Source organism: Ascaphus truei, unplaced genomic scaffold (genome assembly GCF_040206685.1).
Source record: "Ascaphus truei isolate aAscTru1 unplaced genomic scaffold, aAscTru1.hap1 HAP1_SCAFFOLD_375, whole genome shotgun sequence".
Classification (NCBI taxonomy): Eukaryota; Metazoa; Chordata; class Amphibia; order Anura; family Ascaphidae; genus Ascaphus; species Ascaphus truei.
The window spans coordinates 183,609-205,044 of record NW_027456706.1 but is presented as its reverse complement, the minus strand read 5'-3'; the positions used below and the strand labels follow the sequence as shown (position 1 = coordinate 205,044).

The window sequence follows — 21,436 nt, the reverse complement described above, 5'->3', positions numbered from 1 at the left end:
AGAAGGGGGGGCTGTGTGTTCTACAGGAGGAGTGAAGGGGGGGCTGTGTGTTCTACAGGAGGAGTGAAGGGGGGGCTGTGTGTTATACAGGAGGAGAGAATGGGGGGGGCTGTGTGTTATACAGGAGGAGAGAAGGGGGGCTGTGTGTTATACAGGAGGAGAGAAGGGGGGGGCTGTGTGTTATACAGGAGGAGAGAAGGGGGGGGCTGTGTGTTCTACAGGAGGAGAGAAGGGGGGGCTGTGTGTTCTACAGGAGGAGTGAAGGGGGGGCTGTGTGTTCTACAGGAGGAGTGAAGGGGGGCTGTGTGTTATACAGGAGGAGAGAAGGGGGGGGGGCTGTGTGTTATACAGGAGGAGAGAAGGGGGGGCTGTGTGTTATACAGGAAGAGAGAAGGGGGGGGCTGTGTTATACAGGAGGAGAGAAGGGGGGGGGGCTGTGTATTATACAGGAGGAGAGATGGGGGGCTGTGTGTTATACAGGAGGAGAGAAGGGGGGGGCTGTGTGTTAGGATTTGGGTGTCATTGTGTAACACTAAATGTTCAGATGTTCAGTAGCGAAATCAACTTTACTTTTTTATGTTATGTTATATGGAATTTTGCCGCGGTAGGCGGAGGTTTGCCGCGGTACGCGGAGGTTTGCCGCGGTACGCGGAGTTTTGCCGCGGTCCGCGGTGGTTTGCCGCGGGACGCAGAGTTTTGCCGTGGTACGCGGAGTTTTGCCGCGGTACGCGGAGGTTTGCCTCAGTACGCGGATGTTTGCCGCGGTACGCGGAGGTTTGCCGCGGTCCCCGGAGTTTTGCCGCGGTCCCCGGAGTTTTGCCGCGGTACGCGGTGTTTTGCCGCAGTATGCTGCTGTGAATGAGTCAGGCTGGCTGCCGCGGTTGGGGAGTTGTGTAAGAGTTTGCACGGAGTCTGTTAGTGATTTGGTGAATTGTTTATTCAACTGGTTAATTTGAATGAAGTTTGTGGATCACACACAGCGCTGTGTTACTTGTGTGTACCTGTGTCATATTGTGTTTGGACTTGTGTGTACCTGTGTCATATTGTGTTTGGACTTGTGTGTACCTGTGTCATATTGTGTTTGGACTTGTGTGTACCTGTGTCATATTGTGTTTGGACTTGTGTGTACCTGTGTCATATTGTGTTTGGACTTGTGTGTACCTGTGTCATATTGTGTTTGGACTTGTGTGTACCTGTGTCATATTGTGTTTGCATTACTGTGAGGTGACATTTGTGAGACAGCACATTTGGTGCATGTTGTGACACCGGTTAGGGTTCCCATAGATAAAATGATATGAACCGAGATTCCCAAACCTCACAGGTCTCTTCTTCACCTGTACAGAGCTTTCCTAACCTCACAGGTCTCTTCTTCACCTGCACAGAGCTTTCCAAACCTCACAGGTCTCTTCTTCACCTGTACAGAGCTTTCCTAACCTCACAGGTCTCTTCTTCACCTGCACAGAGCTTCCCAAACCTCACAGGTCTCTTCTTCACCTGTACAGAGCTTCCCAAACCTCACAGGTCTCTCCTTCACGTGTAAAATACTGGAAGTCACATGAAGAAGAGACCTGCGAGGTTGTGAAAGCTCTGTACATGTGAAGAAGAGACCTGTGAGGTTTGGGAAGCTCTGTACATGTGAAGAAGAGACCTGTGAGGTTTGGGAATGTTGGTCCCTAAAAGGTATCAGAACCTATAACGAACCCACATTTGTCCAGGACTAGAAGAACCAGTATCAGAACTTTACACAGTATCGGAAGAACGGAAAGGGGATAAAGTGACAAATAATTTGTGTGTTTCATTTTCAGGAGCAGAGCAGTTATGGTAAGTTCCCCCTCTGTGCCCTCTGTGCCCTCTGTGCCCCCTGTGCCCCCACTGTGGCCCTCCCTGTGTCCCCTCCCTGTGTGTCCCCCGTCCCCATCATGACTTCCCCACGACCCGAGCGGGACCCCTCTCCCATTCCCAATAAAGACCATACAAATTCTTGGGAGAAATGAACAGCCGCAGCTTTATGTATAATAACAGATAAATGTCTGATATTTATTCCCTACTCAGGACTGTAACAGGGGAGGTATGTAACAGGGACTTATCACTGTTTGAGAGAAACTGCCTCTAAATCCAGCAGTGTGCTGGTTAATTGCACACAGGCAATCAACCAGACTCCACCTGGCTGATAAGGACTGTTAGAAAAGCCTGATGTGAGAAACAGGAGAGAGATTCCTTAGCTCACATTTGGTCTGACATAAGGAGAGGGAGGACTGCAGAGATTTCCTTAGCCCACAACTGGGCTGGCCTGAGGAAAATATGATGTCTTGATGCAGACAGAATTACTGTATGCTGACAGCAAGACAAGGGGACAAGACCTCTCTATACCTGGACACAGAGTGCCATAGCACACAAGGGTGCTGACCCAGGAGAACAGAGAGGCCTCCCCCTACAGTTACAACAGAATCAGAAACAGATAAGAGACTTTGTTGGTGTAGAGGGAGAGGGGAATGGCCCAGTATTAAAGGTGTTGCACCCCATATGGCCACCCCCTGACCTCACCAGGGAGGCCAGGGGTTAACTGGACTGCGGTCCAGGAATGTGGTTTTCACCTTGCTATGACATGAAAGTGTATGTTCCTCTGTGGTACTGTATTTCCACCATGTAAGTGTCTATACCACACACACACTGGGATCCATCCGGGAGGACAAGGGTTAATAGTTAAATAGGGATTATAGCCCTTTGTTTAATGTTCCCGCCTTTTCAGGCACCATTTTGCAGAAGTCCCATAGGCCGCCATTGAAGCTCCATTCATTTCAATGGCGGAGAGCGCGGTTTTGGACTTGTTTCCTTCAACGACCAGCAGATGGCGTCCGAGAGGAGCAGCGGCGGTTTCCCATTGTAAGTCAATGGGCCCATTGACTTCAATGGAGATTCCTCGACGGCAATCTCCAGGAACAGGTTGGCAGCCGTCCAAACCGCAAAACCGCAAAGAGGAAACAATGTCTTGAAAAGAGCTTTCATCACTGCTAGTTCAAGTTCAACGACAAGTGGCGTGGGAATCTGAGGTTCTAGGGCACCTGGGAATAAAATTCTTGTTGCCCCTAGCTCCTAGGCCCCCCCTCACTTGACCACCACCGGGTCCAAGAATCCAGGACCCCCAGAAAGGGTCGTGCTGGCTGCGCGGGTCGCGCCATAGGTTTCAATGGCGGCGGCAGAAGCAGCACGAGAAAACGGCTAAGTCCGAAATAAGGTAAACCATAAGCCCATATCTCCGGTTCTGGAGGGTCCAGAGGGCCGGGATTTGGGGTACCTGCAGTCACTGTTCCGGCATGGCCGCAGATCCATTCCCGGCCCTCTCCGACCAACCCGACGAAGTATGGACCACCATAAAGGTTTGGGAGTTTTTCCCATAGACTTCAATGGCGGCCGTCTCCCCATTGACTGGCTATGGTGGAGAAGTCCCATAGACTGCAACGGCGGCGGATCACCGTTGTAAGTCTATGGCGGCAGACTCCCATAGATGCCAATGGCGGAGATTCCCCGTTGAAAGCCTATGGCGGCGGAGCCCGTTGTTTTCGATGGGGATTTAGTGAAAAACTGAGATTTCTTTTTCAGCTGAGAATTTTATAATAAACTATGAAACGGTTTATGTGGTATTTGCATATCTCCGGTTCTGAAGGTCACAGCGGGCTGAAACTTGGACCCTATAGTGTCCCACTTCTGGCACTAAGGCCTGGGAAGTTTGGACCCACTGGACCTAACAGAACCGGTTATTTTAATATGTTTGTGTATTAACCATCATACTATATTTCAAAGCGGGGACAAATGCCCGTAAAGATTCCTGCATACTAAGGAATGCAAATGGTCAGGAGAGCGACCTAATGTCTAGGAAGATGGCCCTTGATCAAAGACTCAGCCACTCTAACTGTTTACATGAGGGCGGAGAAGCGTGAAGCTGGAGTGGTTTGTGGGTGTTATAACTCACACTTACAAACAAAGAGTATCCTGCCAGATACTCCATCTGGTAGACTGCCCGGCGCCCCTGATTTTGGTGTGGGGCTACAGAAATGAGACCCTCAGGGTCCCAGGACGGATGTGTCAACTAGTTGGGGGGCATGGGTTCCCACGTTAGCAATTGGATGCAGATAATTGTTCACCAATAGTCTGCACTCAATAGTAAGAATAGGGTTGCAAAGATATATGACCTGTTAGCAGCCCTACAGCTTTTGTCTTCTGATTACATCTTGATTGATACCTGATTGCTGGAGAATTGCTATCTGATACTTCTTCATTCCAACCCCTAAGTAAGTGTTACCTTCTTGTCTGTTAATTGTACTATCTTGTTGTGTTCACCTATCTAAGGAATAAATATACTTTATTATATCTAAGCCTCGTTCAGTTCAACCCAGTTATTTGGTGTAAATTATATCTTGTCATAAGTTACCGTGACAGTTGGACTGTTGTATTGTATTGTACTGTTATATATATATATATATATATATATATATATATATATATATATATATATATATATATATATATATATATATATATATATATATATATTTATATATATATATATATATATATATTTATATATATATATATATATATATATATATATATATATATTAGTGTTAATCAGCATAGCTACCCAGTTAGAGAGGGCTGGAGTAAAGGTGTAAATATTCTCCAAAGTGGAGTAGGCCTTTATTTTGTTTATTTTGAATGTTTTGCCGTGTTAAAGGAACAGGCGCAATAAAGCTGGGATTTCATTTCACCCTAATCGGTCTCCATTAAATATACTGCTGCAAACATCTCTTACATATGGTGTCAGAAGTGGGATACGAAGTGACCCTTGAAGTTCAAAGGGGCTCCGGAGACTGCCTGTGAATGTTTTGCTTTTGCCTGCATACAGTTCCTGCAAACAGCCTGAGCAACAAAACAAAGAATCGCGTGCAGAAGTGACCAGAATTAAAGGGCTACACAGGCAGGAAAGCTACACTGTACTGGAAAAAGCCACAACGCCACAGTCACACACTGGGAGGACTGCAACAGATGGTGACGCACACAAGGGACTGTGACCAGAGTCTACCCCACCACTTTTGTGAAGAAAAAAAACCCATGGGATTTTAAAATGCCGCCTAGCTGAAGTCAAATACAGACTCTGCAAGAATGGGGAAGAAAATGTGTTCCTGGTGTAAAGAGCCCAGACACAAAGAGCAGTGTCGCTTCAGGCCTTATTCGGATGATGAGGATGATCCCTATGTGGCCCCAGAAAAAAGGCAGCAGCCAGAGGAATATTTTTTTAACGTGCCAAGGAACTGCAGCAGCAAGCAATGCGCTGTGGTCCGAAGGAAGATACAGAGGTTTTACTTGGCAAGTGCACATCCAGGATCACTGATGAAAGATAATGTGTGCACAGTACTGCTGATGTTTCAGAACCTACCAAAGTAAAGAAGAAAAAGAAAAAGTCGACAGACGCCTGTGAGAACTACGAACTCTGCAAGTGAAGTCTCCCCACCTGTAGGACTAACAACTGGGGTTCTTGTGAATAGAGAAAATAGCTGCAATAGCGCCTCCTGAGGTCAGGAAGAAAAATACACCTGATACCACCAACATGGAGGACAAGATGTGGCGTTCCTGTAATGAACCCTACCCCACGGAAGAATGGCCCTTCTAGTCCCATGAGGATACGGATGAAGATATCTCTTATGGGGAACCCAAACCGAGTCACACCCACAAAACACCCCAAGAATGGTGGAGGTGCCTGAACTCAATGTGCACCGAACAAACAGGTCTCTATAACCCCAAATATTCCTGCCAGGTAACGCAACTGAAAGAAAAGCCGGGCGGATACCGTGACGCTGCTGAAGTTTCAAATAAAGACTGAGACCCCAGTATCCCTGATGGGACGGAGTCGTCCAAAACAAAAAGGTGGAAAAAGAAAAGCGGTTCTTCACTTACCGTGGAAGGAACAGACACGTCCGCAGATCCCGCGGAGGAAAAGGGGGACCGAGAGGCCCTGCAGCCTAGAGAAAATGGAAGACTCGTCACGCGGATGACTGAATATCCAGACGGACCAAGGCAGAAGTCGTGTAACCCAAAGAAGTGTCTGTCCGGTGCTAACTGTGAAGAACCCTCAACCAACCATCCCAGGGAAGCGGAGCCGGAACCAGTGAGTGACGATACCTTGACCAGCCCTGAAGACGCCCTGCAAGCTGCCGGGCATAACTGTGATCTGCTCCGTGAACGATTGAAACAGGAGATTGAAGCTAATGCCTACAAAGTGATCTGTTCTCAATCGCATTTGACTGCGGGACAGTGATGAACACAGAGCGTCGCGTAAGTAGTGACTTAGAGAACCGGATGACTGAGCTGAAGACAGCAAACGCTACTATTACCGTCATGGGGGAAAAGCAGAGCCACTTTGATAGAATGATTTCTAATCTGAAACAGAAGTATGAGGAGGCACTGAAAGAGATTCGTCTCTCAGCAAGAGGTTCGCAAGTGCCACAGAGAGGTGGAAGGTTTAGTTATTCGCCAAAGCGGAGTAGGCCTTTATTTTGTTTATTTTGAATGTTTTGCTGTGTTAAAGGAACTCGAGGGAAACACCCGGTACCTTAGTCTGAATGCACAGAGCCCCTGTCGGAAGGTAACCCCCACACAAACCTGACCTACACTACCGACACACTTTATTAAAGTGTGGCCGGTACCGCAAGCCGGGAGATTTCCCGGCTTGCTAGTGGCCGCCCCTCGGTGTGCCGCGCGTCATAGACGCGCGGTCACGCGTCTTCGGGAGCGTGCGCCCCCTGCACGCGCGTCCAGGGGCTCCCCGAGGGAGCCCTGGTGTCCCGCGATCGCGGGACAGCGGCAGGGGGTTCCGGCGGACCCGGCAGCGGTAGGGAGAGCGCCCCGATCGGAGGGCGCTCTTCCGCTGCTTCGGCGCGCGCCCGTCACTCTCGGGCGCGCGCCAGGCTACTGCTGCGGCCAAGAACGGGCAAATGCTCGAATAAACTTGGCCGCAGCAGTAGTCTGGCATGGTACCGCCTTCCCCAAAGCCTACCTAGAAGGTCACCCCCATTCTGGCCACAGCGGCCTGGAATAGTACCGCCTTCCCCAACTAAATACTTCCGGAGGTCTGCGACCTCTGTCCATGAGCCATACTGACTGAGATCCCCCCCCCCCTCCTCTCTCCCAGAGTAACATTACTCCGGCTATGAGCAAGGTAATTTAACAAGCCTTAAACTGGCATTGCGAGGCGCCACCAGCCTCACCGCCTGACAATCAGGATAACATTCCCGATAACCAATAGATGGACCTCATCCTTCCGAAATCTTTCAGTCCCCCATCCAGGTCCTCATGACACAGCTGCTGGGGGCATGGTTCCTCTGTCGTACCCACTCCTGGAACTGAAAACGAGAAACGGCATCCGCTATCTTGTTATCCAAAACCCGGCCTGTGCTTCGCCATGAACCATATATTATGACCCAGGAACTTTAGGACCAGCAACCTCAGAAGCCGGACCACCACCGGAGAAGACGCAGATAGCCTGTTTATGGTCACGAATACGCCCATGCTGTCCATTCGGAAGATGACCTCCCTGTTGACCAGCTCCGTCCCACATAGCTCCACCACCACCGCCAGTGGAAAGAGCTCAAAAAACGTTAAGTTCCCATAAACTCCTGCTGCCCCCACTCCTCCGGCCATCGACCCTGAAAAATGCCCCAAAAATCCACGGATCCAACCGCATCTGTAAGTAGATCTATCTACCCGCTCTCCACCACTCCTGGTAACTCCAGCGTACGCCTGTTATACCGCCCTTGGAAAGTGTCCCACGTTTGCAGGTTCCCCTTCAGCTTTGAAGCTTTGAAACACTGGAACTGGTTCTGCGATTGTATCCTCGACATTGCAAGTGCCAGTTGCATCTCAGACACTTTCCATTGGTAGGATCCTGGTCACGAAGTTGAGGTGACCCAGCAGGGACTGGAACCACCTCCGCATGGCTTTCTTGAGCCCCATAAACTTCCTCACCGAAGCCCTCAGTTCCACCAGCTTCCTGAGCGGGAGACGGTACTCCATCCTCACGTATCCATTTCAGTTCCCAGAAAGTTGATGCATACCGCAGCACCCTCTGTCTTGTCCTTAGCCAAAGGAACCCCGAAATGGGCCGTGAGTTCCTGAAATTCCCCCAGTAAACTCCCGCACACATCGGACCCAACCCTTCCTATGAATAGAAAGTCGTTCAAGTAGTGCAGGATACCCCCAACTCTGACTACCTCTCCTAATGCCCAATCCAAGTAGTGCAGGATACCCCCAACTCTGACTACCTCTCCTAATGCCCAATCCAAGTAGTGCAGGATACCCCCAACTCTGACTACCTCTCCTAATGCCCAATCCAAGTAGCGCAGGATACCCCCAACTCTGACTACATCTCCTAATGCCCAATCCAAGTAGCGCAGGATACCCCCAACTCTGACTACCTCTCCTAATGCCCAATCCAAGTAGTGCAGGATACCCCCAACTCTGACTACCTCTCCTAATGCCCAATCCAAGTAGTGCAGGATACCCCCAACTCTGACTACCTCTCCTAATGCCCAATCCAAGTAGTGCAGGATACCCCCAACTCTGACTACATCTCCTAATGCCCAATCCAAGTAGTGCAGGATACCCCCAACTCTGACTACCTCTCCTAATGCCCAATCCAAGTAGTGCAGGATACCCCCAACTCTGACTACCTCTCCTAATGCCCAATCCAAGTAGTGCAGGATACCCCCAACTCTGACTACCTCTCCTAATGCCCAATCCAAGTTGTGCAGGATACCCCCAACTCTGACTACCTCTCCTAATGCCCAATCCAAGTAGTGCAGGATACCCCCAACTCTGACTCCATCTCCTAATGCCCAATCCAAGTAGTGCAGGATACCCCCAACTCTGACTCCATCTCCTAATGCCCAATCCAAGTAGCGCAGGATACCCCCAACTCTGACTCCATCTCCTAATGCCCAATCCAAGTAGTGCAGGATACCCCCAACTCTGACTACCTCTCCTAATGCCCAATCCAAGTAGCGCAGGATACCCCCAACTCTGACTCCATCTCCTAATGCCCAATCCAAGTAGCGCAGGATACCCCCAACTCTGACTCCATCTCCTAATTCCCAATCCAAGTAGCGCAGGATACCCCCAACTCTGACTCCATCTCCTAATGCCCAATCCAAGTAGCGCAGGATACCCCCAACTCTGACTCCATCTCCTAATGCCCAATCCAAGTAGTGCAGGATACCCCCAACTCTGACTCCATCTCCTAATGCCCAATCCAAGTAGTGCAGGATACCCCCAACTCTGACTACCTCTCCTAATGCCCAATCCAAGAAGGAGCTGAACGTCTCAACTTAAAAACATGAGATCGAACCCCCCATTGGGAGACATAGATCTACAAAGAGTTCGTCCCAACAGGTGGAAACCTTCGGGGTGCAGGAGACGGAATTCTGACTACGTCGGCCTTTGCCATCCACGCCCCTGCCCTGCCTCCCTTACCAGATCCCTGGCCCTGCCTCCCTTACCAGATCCCTGGCCCTGCCTCCCTTACCAGATCCCTGGCCCTGCCTCCCTTACCAGATCCCTGGCCCTGCCTCCCTTACCAGATCCCTGGCCCTGCCTCCCTTACCAGATCCCTGGCCCTGCCTCCCTTACCAGATCCCTGGCCCTGCCTCCCTTACCAGATCCCTGGCCCTGCCTCCCTTACCAGATCCCAGGCCCTGCCTCCCTTACCAGATCCCAGGCCCTGCCTCCCTTACCAGATCCCTGGCCCTGCCTCCCTTACCAGATCCCTGGCCCTGCCTCCCTTACCAGATCCCAGGCCCTGCCTCCCTTACCAGATCCCCTGCCCTGCCTCCCTTACCAGATCCCTGGCCCTGCCTCCCTTACCGGATCCCTGGCCCTGCCTCCCTTACCAGATCCCTGGCCCTGCCTCCCTTACCAGATCCCTGGCCCTGCCTCCCTTACCAGATCCCTGGCCCTGCCTCCCTTACCAGATCCCTGGCCCTGCCTCCCTTACCAGATCCCAGGCCCTGCCTCCCTTACCAGATCCCTGGCCCTGCCTCCCTTACCAGATCCCTGGCCCTGCCTCCCTTACCAGATCCCAGGCCCTGCCTCCCTTACCAGATCCCTGGCCCTGCCTCCCTTACCAGATCCCTGGCCCTGCCTCCCTTACCAGATCCCAGGCCCTGCCTCCCTTACCAGATCCCCTGCCCTGCCTCCCTTACCAGATCCCTGGCCCTGCCTCCCTTACCGGATCCCTGGCCCTGCCTCCCTTACCAGATCCCTGGCCCTGCCTCCCTTACCAGATCCCTGGCCCTGCCTCCCTTACCGGATCCCTGGCCCTGCCTCCCTTACCAGATCCCCTGCCCTGCCTCCCTTACCAGATCCCTGGCCCTGCCTCCCTTACCAGATCCCTGGCCCTGCCTCCCTTACCGGATCCCTGGCCCTGCCTCCCTTACCAGATCCCAGGCCCTGCCTCCCTTACCAGATCCCAGGCCCTGCCTCCCTTACCAGATCCCAGGCCCTGCCTCCCTTACCAGATCCCTGGCCCTGCCTCCCTTACCAGATCCCTGGCCCTGCCTCCCTTACCAGATCCCTGGCCCTGCCTCCCTTACCAGATCCCAGGCCCTGCCTCCCTTACCAGATCCCTGGCCCTGCCTCCCTTACCAGATCCCAGGCCCTGCCTCCCTTACCAGATCCCAGGCCCTGCCTCCCTTACCAGATCCCTGGCCCTGCCTCCCTTACCAGATCCCTGGCCCTGCCTCCCTTACCAGATCCCAGGCCCTGCCTCCCTTACCAGATCCCAGGCCCTGCCTCCCTTACCAGATCCCTGGCCCTGCCTCCCTTACCAGATCCCAGGCCCTGCCTCCCTTACCAGATCCCAGGCCCTGCCTCCCTTACCGGATCCCTGGCCCTGCCTCCCTTACCAGATCCCAGGCCCTGCCTCCCTTACCAGATCCCATGCCCTGCCTCCCTTACCAGATCCCTGGCCCTGTCTCCCTTACCAGATCCCAGGCCCTGCCTCCCTTACCAGATCCCAGGCCCTGCCTCCCTTACCAGATCCCTGGCCCTGCCTCCCTTACCAGATCCCAGGCCCTGCCTCCCTTACCAGATCCCCTGCCCTGCCTCCCTTACCAGATCCCTGGCCCTGCCTCCCTTACCAGATCCCTGGCCCTGCCTCCCTTACCAGATCCCAGGCCCTGCCTCCCTTACCGGATCCCTGGCCCTGCCTCCCTTACCAGATCCCAGGCCCTGCCTCCCTTACCAGATCCCATGCCCTGCCTCCCTTACCAGATCCCTGGCCCTGCCTCCCTTACCAGATCCCTGGCCCTGCCTCCCTTACCAGATCCCTGGCCCTGCCTCCCTTACCAGATCCCTGGCCCTGCCTCCCTTACCGGATCCCTGGCCCTGCCTCCCTTACCAGATCCCAGGCCCTGCCTCCCTTACCAGATCCCATGCCCTGCCTCCCTTACCAGATCCCTGGCCCTGCCTCCCTTACCAGATCCCAGGCCCTGCCTCCCTTACCAGATCCCTGGCCCTGCCTCCCTTACCAGATCCCTGGCCCTGCCTCCCTTACCAGATCCCTGGCCCTGCCTCCCTTACCAGATCCCAGGCCCTGCCTCCCTTACCAGATCCCTGGCCCTGCCTCCCTTACCAGATCCCTGGCCCTGCCTCCCTTACCGGATCCCTGGCCCTGCCTCCCTTACCAGATCCCAGGCCCTGCCTCCCTTACCAGATCCCAGGCCCTGCCTCCCTTCCAGATCCCTGGCCCTGCCTCCCTTACCAGATCCCAGGCCCTGCCTCCCTTACCAGATCCCTGGCCCTGCCTCCCTTACCAGATCCCAGGCCCTGCCTCCCTTACCAGATCCCTGGCCCTGCCTCCCTTACCAGATCCCTGGCCCTGCCTCCCTTACCAGATCCCTGGCCCTGCCTCCCTTACCAGATCCCAGGCCCTGCCTCCCTTACCGGATCCCTGGCCCTGCCTCCCTTACCAGATCCCTGGCCCTGCCTCCCTTACCGGATCCCTGGCCCTGCCTCCCTTACCGGATCCCAGGCCCTGCCTCCCTTACCAGATCCCATGCCCTGCCTCCCTTACCAGATCCCTGGCCCTGCCTCCCTTACCAGATCCCTGGCCCTGCCTCCCTTACCAGATCCCAGGCCTTGCCTCCCTTACCAGATCCCTGGCCCTGCCTCCCTTACCAGATCCCTGGCCCTGCCTCCCTTACCAGATCCCTGGCCCTGCCTCCCTTACCAGATCCCAGGCCCTGCCTCCCTTACCAGATCCCTGGCCCTGCCTCCCTTACCAGATCCCTGGCCCTGCCTCCCTTACCAGATCCCTGGCCCTGCCTCCCTTACCAGATCCCAGGCCCTGCCTCCCTTACCAGATCCCTGGCCCTGCCTCCCTTACCAGATCCCTGGCCCTGCCTCCCTTACCAGATCCCTGGCCCTGCCTCCCTTACCAGATCCCTGGCCCTGCCTCCCTTACCAGATCCCAGGCCCTGCCTCCCTTACCGGATCCCTGGCCCTGCCTCCCTTACCAGATCCCAGGCCCTGCCTCCCTTACCAGATCCCAGGCCCTGCCTCCCTTACCGGATCCCTGGCCCTGCCTCCCTTACCGGATCCCAGGCCCTGCCTCCCTTACCAGATCCCATGCCCTGCCTCCCTTACCAGATCCCTGGCCCTGCCTCCCTTACCAGATCCCTGGCCCTGCCTCCCTTACCAGATCCCAGGCCTTGCCTCCCTTACCAGATCCCTGGCCCTGCCTCCCTTACCAGATCCCTGGCCCTGCCTCCCTTACCAGATCCCTGGCCCTGCCTCCCTTACCAGATCCCAGGCCCTGCCTCCCTTACCAGATCCCTGGCCCTGCCTCCCTTACCAGATCCCTGGCCCTGCCTCCCTTACCAGATCCCTGGCCCTGCCTCCCTTACCAGATCCCAGGCCCTGCCTCCCTTACCAGATCCCTGGCCCTGCCTCCCTTACCAGATCCCTGGCCCTGCCTCCCTTACCAGATCCCAGGCCCTGCCTCCCTTACCAGATCCCAGGCCCTGCCTCCCTTACCAGATCCCAGGCCCTGCCTCCCTTACCAGATCCCTGGCCCTGCCTCCCTTACCAGATCCCAGGCCCTGCCTCCCTTACCAGATCCCAGGCCCTGCCTCCCTTACCAGATCCCTGGCCCTGCCTCCCTTACCAGATCCCAGGCCCTGCCTCCCTTACCAGATCCCTGGCCCTGCCTCCCTTACCAGATCCCTGGCCCTGCCTCCCTTACCAGATCCCAGGCCTTGCCTCCCTTACCAGATCCCTGGCCCTGCCTCCCTTACCAGATCCCTGGCCCTGCCTCCCTTACCAGATCCCTGGCCCTGCCTCCCTTACCAGATCCCTGGCCCTGCCTCCCTTACCAGATCCCAGGCCCTGCCTCCCTTACCAGATCCCAGGCCCTGCCTCCCTTACCAGATCCCTGGCCCTGCCTCCCTTACCAGATCCCAGGCCCTGCCTCCCTTACCAGATCCCTGGCCCTGCCTCCCTTACCAGATCCCTGGCCCTGCCTCCCTTACCAGATCCCTGGCCCTGCCTCCCTTACCAGATCCCAGGCCCTGCCTCCCTTACCAGATCCCTGGCCCTGCCTCCCTTACCAGATCCCTGGCCCTGCCTCCCTTACCAGATCCCTGGCCCTGCCTCCCTTACCAGATCCCAGGCCCTGCCTCCCTTACCAGATCCCTGGCCCTGCCTCCCTTACCAGATCCCTGGCCCTGCCTCCCTTACCAGATCCCTGGCCCTGCCTCCCTTACCAGATCCCTGGCCCTGCCTCCCTTACCAGATCCCAGGCCCTGCCTCCCTTACCAGATCCCTGGCCCTGCCTCCCTTACCAGATCCCTGGCCCTGCCTCCCTTACCAGATCCCTGGCCCTGCCTCCCTTACCAGATCCCAGGCCCTGCCTCCCTTACCAGATCCCTGGCCCTGCCTCCCTTACCAGATCCCTGGCCCTGCCTCCCTTACCAGATCCCTGGCCCTGCCTCCCTTACCAGATCCCTGGCCCTGCCTCCCTTACCAGATCCCAGGCCCTGCCTCCCTTACCAGATCCCTGGCCCTGCCTCCCTTACCAGATCCCTGGCCCAGCCTCCCTTACCAGATCCCTGGCCCTGCCTCCCTTACCAGATCCCAGGCCCTGCCTCCCTTACCAGATCCCTGGCCCTGCCTCCCTTACCAGATCCCAGGCCCTGCCTCCCTTACCAGATCCCTGGCCCTGCCTCCCTTACCAGATCCCAGGCCCTGCCTCCCTTACCAGATCCCTGGCCCTGCCTCCCTTACCAGATCCCAGGCCCTGCCTCCCTTACCAGATCCCAGGCCCTGCCTCCCTTACCAGATCCCAGGCCTTGCCTCCCTTACCAGATCCCTGGCCCTGCCTCCCTTACCAGATCCCTGGCCCTGCCTCCCTTACCAGATCCCTGGCCCTGCCTCCCTTACCAGATCCCAGGCCCTGCCTCCCTTACCAGATCCCTGGCCCTGCCTCCCTTACCAGATCCCTGGCCCTGCCTCCCTTACCAGATCCCTGGCCCTGCCTCCCTTACCAGATCCCAGGCCCTGCCTCCCTTACCAGATCCCTGGCCCTGCCTCCCTTACCAGATCCCTGGCCCTGCCTCCCTTACCAGATCCCTGGCCCTGCCTCCCTTACCAGATCCCAGGCCCTGCCTCCCTTACCAGATCCCTGGCCCTGCCTCCCTTACCAGATCCCTGGCCCTGCCTCCCTTACCAGATCCCTGGCCCTGCCTCCCTTACCAGATCCCTGGCCCTGCCTCCCTTACCAGATCCCAGGCCCTGCCTCCCTTACCAGATCCCAGGCCCTGCCTCCCTTACCAGATCCCTGGCCCTGCCTCCCTTACCAGATCCCAGGCCCTGCCTCCCTTACCAGATCCCAGGCCCTGCCTCCCTTACCAGATCCCTGGCCCTGCCTCCCTTACCAGATCCCAGGCCCTGCCTCCCTTACCAGATCCCAGGCCCTGCCTCCCTTACCGGATCCCTGGCCCTGCCTCCCTTACCGGATCCCAGGCCCTGCCTCCCTTACCAGATCCCAGGCCCTGCCTCCCTTACCAGATCCCTGGCCCTGCCTCCCTTACCAGATCCCTGGCCCTGCCTCCCTTACCAGATCCCAAGCCTTGCCTCCCTTACCAGATCCCTGGCCCTGCCTCCCTTACCAGATCCCTGGCCCTGCCTCCCTTACCAGATCCCTGGCCCCTGCCTCCCTTACCAGATCCCAGGCCCTGCCTCCCTTACCAGATCCCTGGCCCTGCCTCCCTTACCAGATCCCTGGCCCTGCCTCCCTTACCAGATCCCTGGCCCTGCCTCCCTTACCAGATCCCAGGCCCTGCCTCCTTACCAGATCCCTGGCCCTGCCTCCCTTACCAGATCCCTGGCCCTGCCTCCCTTACCAGATCCCAGGCCCTGCCTCCCTTACCAGATCCCAGGCCCTGCCTCCCTTACCAGATCCCAGGCCCTGCCTCCCTTACCAGATCCCTGGCCCTGCCTCCCTTACCAGATCCCAGGCCCTGCCTCCCTTACCAGATCCCAGGCCCTGCCTCCCTTACCAGATCCCTGGCCCTGCCTCCCTTACCAGATCCCAGGCCCTGCCTCCCTTACCAGATCCCTGGCCCCTGCCTCCCTTACCAGATCCCTGGCCCTGCCTCCCTTACCAGATCCAGGCCCTTGCCTCCCTTACCAGATCCCTGGCCCTGCCTCCCTTACCAGATCCCTGGCCCTGCCTCCCTTACCAGATCCCTGGCCCTGCCTCCCTTACCAGATCCCTGGCCCTGCCTCCCTTACCAGATCCCAGGCCCTGCCTCCCTTACCAGATCCAGGCCCTGCCTCCCTTACCAGATCCCTGGCCCTGCCTCCCTTACCAGATCCCAGGCCCTGCCTCCCTTACCAGATCCCAGGCCCTGCCTCCCTTACCAGATCCCTGGCCCTGCCTCCCTTACCAGATCCCAGGCCCTGCCTCCCTTACCAGATCCCAGGCCCTGCCTCCCTTACCAGATCCCTGGCCCTGCCTCCCTTACCAGATCCCTGGCCCTGCCTCCCTTACCAGATCCCAGGCCCTGCCTCCCTTACCAGATCCCTGGCCCTGCCTCCCTTACCAGATCCCTGGCCCTGCCTCCCTTACCAGATCCCTGGCCCTGCCTCCCTTACCAGATCCCAGGCCCTGCCTCCCTTACCAGATCCCTGGCCCTGCCTCCCTTACCAGATCCCTGGCCCTGCCTCCCTTACCAGATCCCTGGCCCTGCCTCCCTTACCAGATCCCAGGCCCTGCCCTCCCTTACCAGATCCCTGGCCCTGCCTCCCTTACCAGATCCCTGGCCCTGCCTCCCTTACCAGATCCCTGGCCCTGCCTCCCTTACCAGATCCCAGGCCCTGCCTCCCTTACCAGATCCCTGGCCCTGCCTCCCTTACCAGATCCCTGGCCCTGCCTCCCTTACCAGATCCCTGGCCCTGCCTCCCTTACCAGATCCCTGGCCCTGCCTCCCTTACCAGATCCCAGGCCCTGCCTCCCTTACCAGATCCCTGGCCCTGCCTCCCTTACCAGATCCCTGGCCCTGCCTCCCTTACCAGATCCCTGGCCCTGCCTCCCTTACCAGATCCCAGGCCCTGCCTCCCTTACCAGATCCCTGGCCCTGCCTCCCTTACCAGATCCCAGGCCCTGCCTCCCTTACCAGATCCCTGGCCCTGCCTCCCTTACCAGATCCCTGGCCCTGCCTCCCTTACCAGATCCCTGGCCCTGCCTCCCTTACCAGATCCCAGGCCCTGCCTCCCTTACCAGATCCCAGGCCCTGCCTCCCTTACCAGATCCCATGCCCTGCCTCCCTTACCAGATCCCTGGCCCTGCCTCCCTTACCAGATCCCAGGCCTTGCCTCCCTTACCAGATCCCTGGCCCTGCCTCCCTTACCAGATCCCTGGCCCTGCCTCCCTTACCAGATCCCTGGCCCTGCCTCCCTTACCAGATCCCAGGCCCTGCCTCCCTTACCAGATCCCTGGCCCTGCCTCCCTTACCAGATCCCTGGCCCTGCCTCCCTTACCAGATCCCTGGCCCTGCCTCCCTTACCAGATCCCAGGCCCTGCCTCCCTTACCAGATCCCTGGCCCTGCCTCCCTTACCAGATCCCTGGCCCTGCCTCCCTTACCAGATCCCTGGCCCTGCCTCCCTTACCAGATCCCAGGCCCTGCCTCCCTTACCAGATCCCTGGCCCTGCCTCCCTTACCAGATCCCTGGCCCTGCCTCCCTTACCAGATCCCTGGCCCTGCCTCCCTTACCAGATCCCTGGCCCTGCCTCCCTTACCAGATCCCTGGCCCTGCCTCCCTTACCAGATCCCAGGCCCTGCCTCCCTTACCAGATCCCTGGCCCTGCCTCCCTTACCAGATCCCAGGCCCTGCCTCCCTTACCAGATCCCTGGCCCTGCCTCCCTTACCAGATCCCTGGCCCTGCCTCCCTTACCAGATCCCTGGCCCTGCCTCCCTTACCAGATCCCTGGCCCTGCCTCCCTTACCAGATCCCAGGCCCTGCCTCCCTTACCAGATCCCTGGCCCTGCCTCCCTTACCAGATCCCAGGCCCTGCCTCCCTTACCAGATCCCTGGCCCTGCCTCCCTTACCAGATCCCTGGCCCTGCCTCCCTTACCAGATCCCTGGCCCTGCCTCCCTTACCAGATCCCTGGCCCTGCCTCCCTTACCAGATCCCAGGCCCTGCCTCCCTTACCAGATTCCAGGCCCTGCCTCCCTTACCAGATCCCAGGCCCTGCCTCCCTTACCGGATCCCTGGCCCTGCCTCCCTTACCGGATCCCAGGCCCTGCCTCCCTTACCAGATCCCAGGCCCTGCCTCCCTTACCAGATCCCAGGCCCTGCCTCCCTTACCAGATCCCTGGCCCTGCCTCCCTTACCAGATCCCAGGCCCTGCCTCCCTTACCAGATCCCAGGCCTTGTCCAAAGATACATACTGCCCGCCATACAAGTCCTTGTAGATCCCACCATCACTGACAACCCATCCGGGTATGCCGGAATGAACCCGGCTCTTTCTTTAGGACAATCCCCAACGTAGAAACTCTCAGCCCCGGTAACGGGGGAGGGGAACGGTCCTGCCACTCAGCCCCGGTAATGGGGAGGGGAACGGTCCTGCCACTCAGCCCCGGTAACGGGGAGGGGAACGGTCCTGCCACTCAGCCCCGGTAACGGGGAGAGGGGAACGGTCCTGCCACTCAGCCCCGGTAACGGGGAGGGGAACGGTCCTGCCACTCAGCCCCGGTAATGGGGGAGGGGAACGGTCCTGCCACTCAGCCCCGGTAACGGGGGAGAGGAGAACGGTCCTGCCACTCAGCCCCGGTAACGGGGGAGAGGAGAACGGTCCTGCCACTCAGCCCCGGTAACGGGGGAGGGGAACGGTCCTGCCACTCAGCCCCGGTAACGGGGGAGAGGGGAACGGTCCTGCCACTCAGCCCCGGTAATGGGGGAGAGGGAAACGGTCCTGCCACTCAGCCCCGGTAACGGCGGAGGGGAACGGTCCTGCCACTCAGCCCCGGTAATGGGGGAGAGGGGAACGGTCCTGCCACTCAGCCCCGGTAACGGGGGAGAGGGGAACGGTCCTGCCACTCAGCCCCGGTAACGGGGGAGAGGGGAACGGTCCTGCCACTCAGCCCCGGTAATGGGGGAGAGGGGAACGGTCCTGCCACTCAGCCCCGGTAACGGGGAGAGGGGAACGGTCCTGCCACTCAGCCCCGGTAACAGGGGAGAGGAGAACGGTCCTGCCACTCAGCCCCGGTAACGGGGGAGAGGGGAACGGTCCTGCCACTCAGACCCGGTAACGGGGAGAGGGGAACGGTCCTGCCACTCAGCCCCGGTAATGGGGGAGGGGAACGGTCCTGCCACTCAGCCCCGGTAACGGGGGAGGGGAGAACGGTCCTGCCACTCAGGCCCGGTAATGGGGGAGGGGAACGGTCCTGCCACTCAGCCCCGGTAACGGGGGAGAGGAGAACGGTCCTGCCACTCAGCCCCGGTAACGGGGGAGAGGGGAACGGTCCTGCCATTCAGCCCCGGTAACGGGGGAGAGGAGAACGGTCCTGCCACTCAGCCCTGGTAACGGGGGAGAGGGGAACGGTCCTGCCACTCAGGCCCGGTAATGGGGGAGGGGAACGGTCCTGCCACTCAGCCCCGGTAACGGGGGAGAGGGGAACGGTCCTGCCACTCAGGCCCGGTAATGGGGGAGGGGAACGGTCCTGCCACTCAGCCCCGGTAACGGGGGAGAGGGAAACGGTCCTGCCACTCAGCCCCGGTAACGGGGAGAGGAGAACGGTCCTGCCACTCAGGCCCGGTAATGGGGGAGGGGAACAGTCCTGCCACTCAGCCCCGGTAACGGGGGAGAGGGAAATGGTCCTGCCACTGAGCCCCGGTAACGGGGGAGAGGGGAACGGTCCTGCCACTCAGCCCCGGTAATGGGGGAGAGGGGAACGGTCCTGCCACTCAGCCCCGGTAACGGGGGAGAGGGGAACGGTCCTGCCACTGAGCCCCGGTAACGGGGGAGAGGGGAACGGTCCTGCCACTCAGCCCCGGTAACGGGGAAGGGGAACGGTCCTGCCACTCAGCCCCGGTAACGGGGGAGAGGGAAACGGTCCTGCCACTCAGCCCCGGTAACGGGGGAGAGGGAACGGTCCTGCCACTCAGCCCCGGTAACGGGGGAGGGGAGAACGGTCCTGCCACTCAGCCCCGGTAACGGGGAAGGGGAACGGTCCTGCCACTCAGACCCGGTAACGGGGGAGAGGGGAACGGTCCTGCCACTCAGACCCGGTAACGGGGAGAGGGGAACGGTCCTGCCACTCAGCCCCGGTAACGGGGGAGAGGAGAACGGTCCTGCCACTCAGCCCCGGTAATGGGGGAGAGGGGAACGGTCCTGCCACTCAGCCCCGGTAACGGGGGAGGGGAACGGTCCTGCCACTCAGCCCCGGTAACGGGGGAGAGGGGAACGGTCCTGCCACTCAGCCCCGGTAATGGGGGAGAGGGGAACGGTCCTGCCACTCAGCCCCGGTAACGGGGGAGAGGGGAACGGTCCTGCCATTCTGCCCCGGTAATGGGGGAGAGGGGAACGGTCCTGCCACTCAGCCCCGGTAACGGGGAGAGGGGAACGGTCCTGCCACTCAGCCCCGGTAACGGGGGAGGGGAACGGTCCTGCCACTCAGCCCCGGTAACGGGGGAGGGGAACGGTCCTGCCACTCAGCCCCGGTAATGGGGGAGGGGAACGGTCCTGCCACTTAGCCTCGGTAACGGGGAGAGGGGAACGGTCCTGCCACTCAGCCCCGGTAATGGGGGAGGGGAACGGTCCTGCCACTCAGCCCCGGTAACGGGGGAGGGGAGAACGGTCCTGCCACTCAGCCCCGGTAACGGGGAGAGGGGAACGGTCCTGCCACTCAGCCCCGGTAACGGGGGAGAGGGGAACGGTCCTGCCACTCAGCCCCGGTAATGGGGGAGAGGGGAACGGTCCTGCCACTCAGCCCCGGTAATGGGGGAGAGGGGAACGGTCCTGCCACTCAGCCCCGGTAACGGGGGAGGGGAGACCGGTCCTGCCACTCAGCCCCGGTAACGGGGGGGAGGGGAACGGTCCTGCCACTCAGCCCCGGTAACGGGGGAGAGGGGAACGGTCCTGCCACTCAGCCCCGGTAACGGGGAGAGGGGAACGGTCCTGCCACTCAGCCCCGGTAACGGGGGAGGGGAGAACGGTCCTGCCACTCAGCCCCGGTAACAGGGGAGAGGAGAACGGTCCTGCCACTCAGCCCCGGTAACGGGGGAGAGGGGAACGGTCCTGCCACTCAGCCCCGGTAACGGGGGAGGGGAACGGTCCTGCCACTCAGCCCCGGTAACGGGGGAGAGGGGAACGGTCCTGCCACTCAGCCCCGGTAACGGGGGAGAGGGAAACGGTCCTGCCACTCAGGCCCGGTAACGGGGGAGAGGGAAACGGTCCTGCCACTCAGGCCCGGTAACGGGGGAGGGGAACGGTCCTGCCACTCAGCCCCGGTAACGGGGGAGAGGGAAACGGTCCTGCCACTCAGGCCCGGTAACGGGGGAGGGGAACGGTCCTGCCACTCAGCCCCGGTAACGGGGGAGAGGGGAACGGTCCTGCCACTCAGCCCCGGTAACGGGGGAGAGGGAAACGGTCCTGCCACTCAGCCCCGGTAACGGGGGAGGGGAGAACGGTCCTGCCATTCTGCCACACCCACCTCCTTTGCTATTTTTGCCCGTGCTACCCCCGAGGTGCATCTCCTTCTACATAGGGGAACCTCCACCTCCCTAACAGAGATCCCAAACCACTTCTACACCCCGTCCCTAACCGCTCCGCTGCCTCCTTATTTGGGTAGCCGTCTTATCGCCGCCCCCGGGGTCCTCGCT

The 21,436-nt window shown here is 58.8% G+C and overlaps 1 protein-coding gene across 2 annotated transcripts in view; it reads left to right on the top strand.

Moving 5' to 3' along the window:
- Positions 1 to 21,436, top strand: part of CARNS1 (carnosine synthase 1) — a 144,058-nt gene that overhangs the window by 14,546 nt on the left and 108,076 nt on the right. The window contains exon 2 of one of the 2 annotated variants that reach the window (XM_075583784.1): positions 1,806 to 1,821. The exons of the other annotated variant lie outside the window; for it this stretch is intronic. Within the exon in view, the coding sequence (XP_075439899.1) occupies positions 1,819 to 1,821 (3 nt within the window). The 5' untranslated portion in view covers positions 1,806 to 1,818. The remainder of the gene's footprint in view (positions 1 to 1,805; positions 1,822 to 21,436) is intronic. 2 annotated transcript variants of the gene reach the window in all.